The sequence below is a fragment of the Podarcis raffonei genome, chromosome 17 (assembly GCF_027172205.1).
Source record: "Podarcis raffonei isolate rPodRaf1 chromosome 17, rPodRaf1.pri, whole genome shotgun sequence".
In the NCBI taxonomy this organism is placed as follows: Eukaryota; Metazoa; Chordata; class Lepidosauria; order Squamata; family Lacertidae; genus Podarcis; species Podarcis raffonei.
Window position 1 is genome coordinate 37,862,069 of NC_070618.1, and position 12,309 is coordinate 37,874,377.

Consider the following 12,309-nt stretch of genomic DNA (forward strand, 5'->3'; position numbering starts at 1 on the left):
TCGTCAACATCATCAGTGGCCACATTCATTGAATGAGAAGCAATTGAGCAAAGAGAGAAAAAGAACAGACAGGTGGACACAGCAAAAAAGGCATGAAGAAACAACAACAGTCCTAAATCACTACCCAGATACTCTTAGTACTGATGACAAAGGTTGAGGGACCACAGAGTTCTGCAACGCAGCAAACATTCCTGCATCCTAATGAAGAAGGACAAAAGACTAGCTGTTCATGGCTGTTTGTAGGTGCCCACCTGAAACCTGTGAACCTTGTCTAGCTACAGAAGACGAGGTGAAGTGGCTGCCAGAAGTGGAAGGTGTGGGTGACAGACAGACTGAAAGTGCAGAGTACAACCCACTGAGAAGCTGGGCAAGCCCAAATGAACAAAAGTTGTTCCACATTACTTGGAACGGAGAATGTGGGCTGCACTTAAACGACCACCCACTTGGGGAAGGGGCTGCTTGTGCATGCAGGTAGCCTGATTCTGGACACCCCAGACAACAAATGCTGTGACCTTCATGACATTTACCACAGGCAGGGTAGGCAGAACCTATTAATGACCCCCCAGAAATGTTCACACGTTCCCAGCCTTAGGTTTCACCACAAACCTGGTTTTCTCCTGGCCAAAATCTCAGCTGCCTGAACGGCTTCTTTCCTTCCCGTGGTCACGATCACACAGTTCCTTCAGTTTCCTGTTGTCAACTTCTCTTACACACATGCTCTCCCCACCCCTCACAATTCCTCCTGACAGCCATTGAGCATGATACGGATGTGTTGCGGAAGCATCCGCTTGGAACAACATCCTCGCAACCCAGAGAGGCTACATTCCCTAACTTACCTCTCCTGTTGAAGTACTCGCGCGAATAGCGCCCGGAAAGAGCAAAGTGCGGAGGGATATCGCCTAGTAACTCAACAATGTGGGCAATATGATCTGAAAAGGAAAATAGGAGGGAACATCAGGGCCTGCGTGTCCCAGTCTCTCCCCCCTCCAGAGTTCCAGCAGGCCTGTTGTGAAATTCTGGCATCAACAATGCCTCCAGATTAGAGCAGAGAGAGAGATCCAAGCCCAGCTGGCTAGGCAGGCCTCATACACAGCATCCTCATTTGGCTCAACAGCGAGAGCTCTTTACCTTCATCCCTGGTATAGTCCTCGCCCGAGTGTGGTTCAAAGAGGTAATCGCCAGTAGCCAGCTCAAATGCCTGACAAAGAAAGAGAATCATCAGGTTATGCAGTTAAGGCAGGGGTGGCCCATCCCATTTCACCACATGAATGGGCTGGCCTCTGCCAGACCCACACACAGTGTTCCACAAGCCCTTGCTGCTTGAGTTCTCTACCCCAGAGGGGGGAAGACGAGTGACAATGCTGTGCACTGGACCACCTCCCTCTCGTCGAAACCTGGTGACGGTGGTGTTCTGGTGGCGACGGAAGCAGTGGGACAGGCCTCCTGCACCTTTGCCACCTAAGGCAGATGCTTGATGGGTGGGCTGGCTCTCAGTTAAGAAATCTCTCCTCTTCCCCATGGCCCGTTGTGACTTTTCAGATCAGCTAAACATCAGGACCTAGGTGGTTCTGCATGCCAGTGCCAACCTCTGGCCAAAGGTGGGAACTACATGGCAGCCAGTCAGGCCAGCAAGGAAGGCTAAGCCCAAGGCCTGAAATGCTCATGTGGTATTGCCTGACCCTCTCGAGAAGGATTTTGAGCTGCCATACTCACTGGTCTAAGAAGCAAAGGGAATCATCTGCTGCGTATACACACACCCTGCCATGAAAACTTGGCAGAGCCAATGACTGACATCTGAATATTTGTTCTATCATGTATCAAACTTCAGAACAGAGAAGGAGCCTGGCTTATTCGTCACACAGAGTCATGTAGAATCCGCGTTATCAGATTTTACTGTGTGCTGATATTAAGATGTTGGTGTAAAGAAATTGTGGATTATACATATTATATATGTGTATATGTCTGTGTATCCCAAGCAGCTTAAACTTTTTCTTTTCTGGCAATCGCACCAGCTTTGGAGGAAACTTCACTGAAAACAGGACTTCCGGGGTGGCGCCATCGGAAAATGGCTGATTCCCTCTAGCCTGGAGGGGACTGGCTCCGCGGAAATCGGGTCTGCACCGCTACGGCGCAGCGGGGACCCTTTAAAATCACAGGTGGGTGAAGCCTGTGACCGTGGGACTCGGCGGGCACCTTTTGCGCCCCCCCCCATCGGCGAAGGAGTCCAGTTTTGGGCTCCGGAGCGGAGCGGGGAAATGGCGCTGTGCTGTGAGTCACTTCTTCCGTGGAGTGAAGCCGCGTAGCCGTTGCCGGAGAGTGCTGCCTTCTTCCTGAAAATTTGGCACTAAAACAACGATCCGTGAGTAGGTCAATTTCGGAATTAAAGGAACTGTACAAAAGATTTGGCACCGAATGCGGAGAGGTATAAACAGGAAGTCTGCCTTCCGTTCTTGTAAATGAAGTAAAGCAATGAACTTGTAAGCGGAAACCTCAAAGGACGTTCCTAAGGATTACAATCCGAACATCAAACAAGCGATTTTCCCCCTTTGATGCAGGGGAGGAGGGGGGAAAGGATTTGAAAGGTATTTCCCTGCAAAAAGAGAGAGCAAGAGCAGCTAAAATCCACTGCTCAAATCCCTGAGACCAGCTTCCAGTGAACAGTAAAAATGCCGTATTGGGAAACGTGCTGTTGCGGAAAGTACTTTCTCTTTTAACAGTTAACTCTGCGTCTGAGGATACAATTAAGACACAATATTACTGACTGGTTTCTCCTGATTTCAAAGTATCAGGAAATTGAAATAGAAACTGTTGTCCTTTTGAGACTGGGGGATGAAAGGGAAAAGTAAGTTACTTTAAGATTTTATTGACTGTTGCTGCTACTGTGTCCCCCTAGAGGAACTTTGAAATTGTTGCAACTGCAGCTGGATTAAGGGAATTTTCCATTTCAAAACAAACTCTGACTCTGAGTGTGTGACTGGCCTTGACAGACTCTGGCTCTGACTTTGAGTGTGTGACTGACCTTGACTTTTATCTGGAGGGTTATGGCAGATGGGAAAGACAAGTTAGAGTCCCTGCAAGCAACCAGGTCTGGCAGAGTACTTCGTACAGACGGTGGGCTGCAAAGGAGAGCTTCGACATCCAGCCCTGCTGGCTTGCCAATAACAACCCCATTGGCACAATCTAAACCTAAAGGTATGGCTGCTGACGATGCCCTGGCCCAGGCACTTAGTAGAATAAATGAATCTTTGGATAAAATAAGCAAACATGTAGCCGAGGCATCGAGTAAAATTGACCAAAACACCACAAGTATTAATCAAAACACTACAAGCATTAATAATTTGGGTCAGAAGGTAAACACTAGTACTGAGACTATTCAGAAATTACTACAGGAATCAACTTTGATACGAAAGACAGCTGATGAGGCAAAAGAAATTGCAACCACTACAGCCACCGTTGTAGAAGAGAAGATACCACCGATACACAAACAACTACAAGACCACAGATCAATATTGTCTATGATTGAGTTGAGGGAGAAACAAGCAAATTTAAGGGTCAGGGCGGTTCCTGAATTGGAGAAAGATAATTTGATTGAATTTCTTACACAGGAATTTGCAGACTTCTGGAATCCAGATTTGGAGAAGGACAGCTTCAAGATAGTGAGTGCTTTTAGACTTGGAAAAGGAGGGAGAAAGAACAGAGCAAGAGACTGTTTGATCACCCTCTGAACAAAAGAGGAGAGAGACAAAATCTTGAGTCTGCACTTCCAGAAGACTTTGGTAATACATCAGTCAAGAGTGGAGATATTTAAGGATATTCCGAAACATCTTTTGGACCTTAGGTCCAATTACAGAGATTTGACAGCACTGCTGAGAAGTAACGGAATCTTTTTTAGGTGGGAATTCCCCCAAGGCCTGTCTTTTAGTTACAAAGGCAAGAAGATAAAAATAAGATCAGAGGACGACAAAGTTAAATTTTGGAGAGACCACGTAGAAGACCTGCAGAAGAAAGCTGAAGGAGACTTAAGGGCACTTGTAAGTGAAACTTTGGATATACCAGATTTACCTCCTGAATTAAAAGACCGCTTGAAGAAGGTGATACCACCAACAGAACAGGAACAGGCACTGGGTGCAGTTGGAGGAGAAGCATAGTAACTACATCATGGCTCTGCAACTACTAAGTTGGAATTGTAACGGTTTGAACTCCCCTCAGAAAAGGAGATCTGTGTTTCATTTATTAAAAAAGGAACAATTGGATCTGATTTGTTTACAAGAAACACATATAACAAGGCTACACAGGAAAGGTAAAAAAAAGAGGAGTTGTGATTTACGCAAAAGAGAGATTACAACCGAAATTTATCTTTAAAGATGACCAAGGAAGATTTGTGGCAGTTGAAATTCAAATACAGGGAGAAAAATTTTTGATAGTAGGTGTTTACGCACCAAATGAGGGGAAATCTGATTTTTTTTTAAAGTTGCATGAGATCCTGATGGACTATTTGGATTACAATGTAATTTTGCTGGGAGACATGAATGGAATGGTATCTACACATATGGACAAGGCTCAAAGACAGGTAGTCACCAAGGATGGTAGACTACCGAAAACTTTTTTTGAGATGACAGACAACTTGGATTTAGTTGATATTTGGAGAACAAAGAACCCCTTTGCTAAGGAGGGAACCTTCTTTTCTGAAGCCAAAATGACATGGACTAGAATTGACCAAATATGGGTAACTAGAGGAATGGCACCAAAGATTAGAAAAGTGGAAATCTGCCCAAAAACCTGCTCCGATCATAACGCTGTCAAGATGGAAATGAAACTAATACCAACTGGTTCCTTCAGATGGAGGATGAATGACACCTTATTTAGAGATGAAGAAGTGTTAAAGAAGGCCCAAAAAACCTTCAGAGACTACTTTGAGATAAATATGAACACCAATGTGGAAACAGAGTAATCTGGGACGCTAACAAGGCGGTTATGAGAGGGTTCTTGATACAACAGAACGCACTAAAAAAGAGAATCCAGAATGAGAAGAAGGATAAAATTTTGGAGAAAATAAAGGAAGGTGAAAAAAAAATTGAGAGCAAAACCCAAGTCGCAGGAGATTTTGAGAGAAATAAAGTTATATCAAGTGCAATTTATGAAAATGATGAACCAAGAGATTGAATGGAAAATTAAACAAATGAGACAAAAGACATTTGAGTCGGCTAATAAATGTGGGAAACTGTTGGCTTGGCAAATGAAAAAAAGACAAAAACTAAATACAATTACAAATTTAGAAGTGGAAGGAAGGAACATACAGAACCCAGCTGAGATCAGAAACTGCCTCCAGAGGTACTTCAAACAATTATATACACAAGGGCCACAGAGAGAAATCGACGTAGACCAATTTTTGAAGAAAAATGGATTACAAAAAATCTCTCAAGAAAATAAATCAATGTTGAGCTATAAAATAACTGAACAGGAGATAGAAGGTGCCATTGAGAATATGCAATTGGGTAAATCTCCAGGACCGGATGGACTGACTTCTAGATACTACAGATCCTTAAAGGAATGGTTAGTACAACCTTTGAAAGAAGTCTGTAATGAAATAATGGAGGGGAAAAAGGCACCAGAGTCGTGGAAAGAAGCATACATCACACTTGTACCGAAAATAGAGACTGAAAAGACGCAGCTTAAGAACTACCGTCCCATCACTGCTTAATGTGGATTACAAAATTTTTGCAGATATTTTGGCTAAAAGACTAAAAAGAGTGTTAGTGGAAGAGATACATAAAGACCAAGCAGGTTTTCTCCCAGGAAGACATCTTTCTGACAATGTGAGAAACATAATTAATATTATAGAGAAACTACAAGTGAATATAAACACTAAGGCAGTTTTAATATTTGTGGATGCGGAGAAAGCTTTTGACAACATTTCTTGGACTTTTATGAAAAAGAACTTACAGGGTATGGGGGTAGGCCAAGGTTTTGAAAACGGTGTAAGTGCAATATATTCAGAACAAAAGGCTAAATTAATTGTAAACAATGTGGTGACGGAAGAATTTAAAATAGAAAAAGGGACACGACAAGGTTGCCCAATCTCCCCATTGCTTTTTATATCGGTCCTGGAGGTTTTGCTGAACATGATTAGAAGGGACCAGTTGGTTAAAGGTATACAGGTCGGAGCCAAACAGTACAAACTGAGAGCATTTGCAGATGATTTAGTATTGACGTTACAGGAGCCAGAATCTAGTACTAAAAGGGTTTTAGAACTGATTCAAGAATTTGGTCAGGTCACAGGGTTTAAACTGAATAAGTCACGCGGAGACCCTTAAAAATCACAGGCGGTGAAGCCTGTGAACCTGGTGACTCGGTGGGCACCATTTGCGCCCCCCCGACCTGCGAAGGAGCCTTTTTAAAGGCTTTGGAACGGGGGACGGGGTGAGCGGCGCGGTGCTGAGAGTCGACTGCTTCTCCTGTGGAGTGAAGCCGCGCTGCCATGGCTGGAGAGCGCTGACTTCTTCTTGCGATTTGGACTTCAAAATAACAACCCGTGAGTAGTACAGAAATTGGATTTTTAAAGAAAATTTTTCGGTGAATTAGGTACGATTGGAGGAGGTGTAAACAGGAAGTCTGCCTCCTCCTCCTGTAAACAATCTAAAGCAAGGACCTGCTAACTAAGGTCGAGAGAATTTTTTCTTTTATTATTGGGCAAAAGACATTAATTTCACGATTTGGCACTAGAAGAAACCTTACTGGAGGATAAGAGCTAATTTTGGGAGCTGAAGTGCCACCCCCCCCGGACCCGGGAGTGATCCACGAGAGAGCCTGTTGAAGAGTTTGACAGAAGAGTTTGACAGCTGTCAAATTAGCTGTCAGACGGAAAAAGAGAACTTTGTTTCTGTTGCTTCTGCTGGCTATATTTGCTACAATTTGACTATATTTTGTTGGAAACAAGGAAGAACTGATACAAACTAATTTGATTTTTGGATCTGAACTGGAAAGAACACTAAGTAACCAAAATCCCTCTAGAGGGGGTTTTGGGACATTACAAGAATGGCTGAAGGAGGGGAAATTCAAGCTGAATTGGACAGAGTCTTTGTTCTCTTGGGAAAGTTACAAGGCCAAATTGATGTTTTGGCTACAAATGTTACAACTCTGGACTTAACAGTAAACAAACTCATTGAATCTGATAAGGAATTGTCTCAGGAAGCCCATGCAGCTGAACAAGAAGAGAAACTTGAGAGCTTTGAGAGTGTGAAGAGATATATGTTGTTCCTGAGAAAAAGGAAGGAGAAGCTGTAATTTTACAGATGATAAAGGAGAGCCAGAGGCCTGACATGATGGCTGCAAAGGAAAATAAGAACTTGATGGTGAAAATTTGGTTTGAATTGGTGACTGAAGAATGGAGAGATCTCCTTGTGTGGAGATCTGAAGACCCAAGGATTACAAATCTGATTAAGGTGGAAGTTGGAGCTTTGGAGACATTTGGATTTGAAAGGAGTAAGAAACAAGATTTAGGCTCCACTTTTAAGTATGGAGGTCTGGTTGGAAGAAACATGGACTTTATTGGACTAGAGCTTCTCCGAGATTTGGTGTTTAATACCAAGGACTATCAAAAAAGCCGGCAGAGAGGAATTGAGAGAGAATTAAGAGCCTCGGACGTGAGGTCTCCAGGCTGAGAGTAGATTGACTGATGGACGATTATTGGGGATTGGAACCGGGAAAGGGGGGTGGAGTTTGGGATTCCAAAGGGTGTATAATTATAATTTGTTTTGCTTTTATTTTGTTTTGTTATTTGTATGAGAATTGAGGAAATCGTGGAAGGGAATTTAGGTCGACTTTAGAAAAAGGCTTTAAGAATAAGCACGGATGTATAATTATTGATGTTTATAAGGCAAAATTGGTTTTTCCAAATGAACTAAATATAAAATATAAAACATAAAAAGGTTAAAAATTAGGGACAAGAACTTGTTGAACTGTTGTTTAAAAATTGATGTTTATAAGTTAAAATTGTTTTTTCTAAAATGAATTAAATATAAAAAGGTTAAAAATTGGGGACAAGAACTTGTTGAACCAACAATCTGAATTGGAATACAAGAGGGGGAGGTATGGGGAAGTCAGGGAAATATGTCATTGAAAATAAGGACTTTGAATTCTATGTGTTTTTAATTTTTTTTGTTTCGGTTTTTTTTATTTTGTCATGTATTATAATGGAAAAATCTTAATAAATATCATTTAAAAAAATAAATAAACTGAATAAGTCAAAAACCAAGGTTCTAGAGAAAAATTTAACACCAATTGAGAGAGAGAGGTTTCAGAACATGACAGGTTTAACAGTGGTTAAGAAAGTTAAATACTTGGGGATCAATATGACAGCAAAAAATGGGAATTTATTTAAAGATAACTATGAAAAATGCTGGGGTGAAGTGAAAAAAGATTTAGAAATATGGTCAAATTTGAAGCTTTCATTGCTGGGCCGTATCGCTGCTATAAAAATGAATGTATTGCCTAGAATGTTGTTTTTGTTTCAGGCATTGCAAATTGTGGACAAGGTGGACTGTTTCAAGAAGTGGCAGAGAGATATTTCAAGATATGTCTGGCAGGGCAAGAAGCCTAGAATAAAATTTAAAATATTAACGGATGCAAAGGAAAGAGGTGGATTTGCCCTGCCAGACTTTAAACTTTATTATGAATCAGCAGCTTTCTGCTGGTTGAAAGAATGGCTACTTCTTGAAAACACAGACATTTTGGATTTGGAAGGTTTTAACAATGTATTTGGATGGCATGCATATTTGTGGTATGATAAGGTCAAAGTGCATAAAGGATTTAAAAACCATATTGTTAGAAAAGCATTGTTTAATGTTTGGATAAGATATAAGGATTTATTGGAAAATACAACCCCAAGGTGGCTGTCACCGATGGAAGCGAAAGCTCAGAAAAAGCTCAATATGGAGGTTAAATGGCCGAAATATTGGGAAATTTTGGAACAAGACGGAGATAGACTAAAACTGCAGAGTTTTGAGAAACTAAAGAACAAAGTGCGAGACTGGCTTCATTATTATTAGATAATGGAGGCATATAATTTGGACAAGAAAATTGGCTTCCAGGTGGAAAAATCAAAATTAGAAACAGAACTGTTAGAACCCAAAACTAAGAATTTGTAAAGGATGTATAACTTGCTGTTGAAATGGAATACTCAGGACGAAACGGTGAAATCTGTTATGATTAAATGGGCACAAGATATTGGACACAATATTATGTTTGCTGACTGGGAACAGTTATGGACCACAGGTATGAAGTTTACGGCATGTAATGCCTTAAGAGAGAATATTATGAAAATGATATACAGGTGGTACATGACCCCAGTCAAGCTAGCAAAAATCTACCATTTGCCCGATAATAAATGTTGGAAATGTAAAGAAACTGAAGGTACATTCTTTCACCTTTGGTGGACGTGCCCAAGGATTAAGGCTTTCTGGGAGACGATATATAATGAATTGAAAAAGGTATTTAAATATACCTTCTTGAAGAAACCAGAGGCCTTTCTCCTGGGCATAGTTGACCAATCGGTGTTAAAGAAAGATAGAACTTTCTTTATGTACGCTACAACAGCAGCAAGAATACTTATTGCAAAATATTGGAAGACACAAGATTTACCCACTCTGGAAGAATGGCAGATGAAGGTGATGGATTACATGGAATTGGCGGAAATGACTGGCAGAATCCGAGACCAGGGAGAAGAGTCAGTGGAAGAAGACTGGAAGAAATTTAAAGACTATCTACAGAGATATTGTAAAATTAATGAATTTGTCAAGGATGTATAACTACTTCCGGGTCATGAATTAATGAATGTTAGAATTAATGAATTAATGAATGTTAGAATGATGTTGGGTTGAAAATAAGTGGTTTCTAGCTCTAATGGTATAAAAGAATATGAAAAAATGGTTTTTTATAAGTAAAAATTCAAGGTTATAATAATTTAAGATTAAAGATCAGGGCAAAATAAAGAGGGAAAGAAACTGCTGAACTAATAAATAGAACTGGAATACAAAAAAGGGAGGTATGAGGAGGTCCAGGAAACAAGTAAATGAAAAATAAGTGATGAAAAGATCGACTGTTTTTAACTGTTTTTATTTGTATTTTTTCTTTTTCTATTTTGTAATATTGTAAAAACCCTAATAAAAAATTTATAAAAAAAAGAAAAGAAACTTCACTGAAAACAATTGCACAGGGATGACTTAATTGCATGACAAAAACATCACAAGGAGCCATTTTAAAGAAGCCTCAGTGTGGACGATCTGTGAGACGGGCAAGCCGGACTTTTCCCCAAGCCACGTCCCCCTGCCATACTCAGTGTGCTATATGACATCAGGTGGGGGGGGGGCGGTAAAGATGCAGCTGCCAAGGGACGGTCAGGAGGCTTAAAGTGCACTTCTGATTGTTCCAGCGGGGCTTGTATTCAGCGCCTCTTAAATTTAAAGCCAAACGGGTTCCTCTCAGGAGCCCCAGAGCTGCTGGGTGGAGCCGGGTCCCTGCCAAAAGCCACGCTTCCTTTGCCCAGGCAGACTGATTTCAAAAGAAGCATAAAATGGCAAAGCACAGGAAGGGCAAAGGTCAGAAGCATAAAGTTTCTAAAGAGTGTGTTTGGTTCAAGTTTTGTGTTAGGATTTTAAATGTGCGGCTATTAGACTAAGTAGGGTTGGCAACAAAGGAAGTATATTTATATCTCATTAACCACCTAACATTCAGGTCACCCTGGCACACAGCCACACAAGCAAAGCCTGCAAAGGAAGCGTGAGGTATCTTGACAAATAACAGTCACTACACTGACAAAAGGGAAGGCCTGGTTTTTAGTAGGGTAGGAGAGCTAAAAACAATGCCTAAATATTTCACATCTGGCAACCAATATGCCCCTTTGGTTTCAGATAGTACATGGGTAGATGAGTCTAAAAAGCCTGGGACATATTTTTCATGGCCCTCTCGTGGCTCTGGTGGCTCATTTACCAGAAGTAATGTATTTAGCGTTAACTCTGGAAGTGTATACTCGATTCCGACAAAACAAAGCCTCGTAGAGCAAAACCAGGAGGCTTAGTTTGGTCCGAACCCAGAAAGCCTCAGAGAAGGACCTTGCTGCTTTTCAGCAAAAGAGCGTGAGAAGAGCCTTGCTGGATCACACCAAAGACTCATCGAGTTCAGCATCCTGTCTCCCGCAGGATACCTCTGAGGAGCCTGCAAGAAGATTATGAGTGCAACAGCTCCCTCCTGCTTTAGCTCCCTGGCCACAGGTGTTAATCTGAGGAAGTTCCATATGAGCATTGTGACTGGCAGTCAAGTGCCTTTGAGATTCAGTGCACGGTCAGCAAGACCCCACATTGCCCATCTCCAGGTTTGGACTCGCCAGAATAAAAGAATATGCTTAACCAATGGTGAGATGGCGACCACATTTGTGGACATGTTTTTTAGTTGAACCCTAACCGACATCGAGCTCCGCCACCACCACCACAATATGACACAAGAAGCAGAAGGAGCCCCGTGAACCTACCATGCATGCTGTGCTCCAGATATCAGCAGGAGTGCTGTAGATGGCACCAATTAGCACCTCCAGTGCCCGGTATTGGCGAGTCTGAATGTCCTCCGTGAAATGTTTGTGCTGAGGAAATTGAGAGTGTGAGGAACATCCCTGTGACATACCTATGTACGTACGGACATGCTCTCTTGCGCATATGTGCACATGTGGAACCCACATCCCATGCTCTCTTCAACAGCCGCCCTGTGGGCCAATCCAGTGTGTGTCTCCCACTGTGACTACCATTTCCTAAGCCAGAGCATATATGCTCACCAAAAGCAGAGCCCTACTTGACCCTTCCAAAAGGCAGACCACTGCCACCATCGCCACACCTTAATAAATCCCATGTAATTTTTCCTCCTTGGCAGCTTTCCCCAAGATACCAATCCATTTACTCCCTATATGGAGCCCTCATTTAATTTTTTTTAAGAACCTTAAAAGCTGGACATGTTGAAATTATAAACACATCAATATGTTTGCTTCCTTCTCACTGAAGCTTGAGATGCTCAGAATCTTTTCAATTGAAGAAAAGGTGTGTGTGTGTGTGCGCGCTCTTCTCTTTTAAATTTCCACAGCACAATAAGTAAAAATTGAAGCAAAAACTGTGTAGAGTGTAAATGCAGAAATACACATTACGTGGGAAATACAGGGTGCCCATAGCTTCAAGTCCCCGAACAGCCCACATGCCCCCAGTCTCTTCTGTGCAGCCACCACATTCCACTCCCCATGCGACAGACAGCCCCACCAGAGCTGCTCTCTTC

General features: G+C 42.0%; 1 protein-coding gene across 3 annotated transcripts in view; it reads right to left on the reverse strand.

Moving 5' to 3' along the window:
• SRPK3 (SRSF protein kinase 3) overlaps positions 1-12,309 on the reverse strand; it is a 33,011-nt gene that overhangs the window by 3,172 nt on the left and 17,530 nt on the right. For all 3 annotated transcript variants that reach the window (XM_053371980.1, XM_053371977.1, XM_053371978.1), the window contains 3 exons: positions 11,525-11,632; positions 1,129-1,198; positions 837-929 (listed from right to left, as the gene is read on the reverse strand). In XM_053371980.1, coding sequence (XP_053227955.1) covers positions 837-929; positions 1,129-1,198; positions 11,525-11,632 — 271 coding nt within the window. The remainder of the gene's footprint in view (positions 1-836; positions 930-1,128; positions 1,199-11,524; positions 11,633-12,309) is intronic.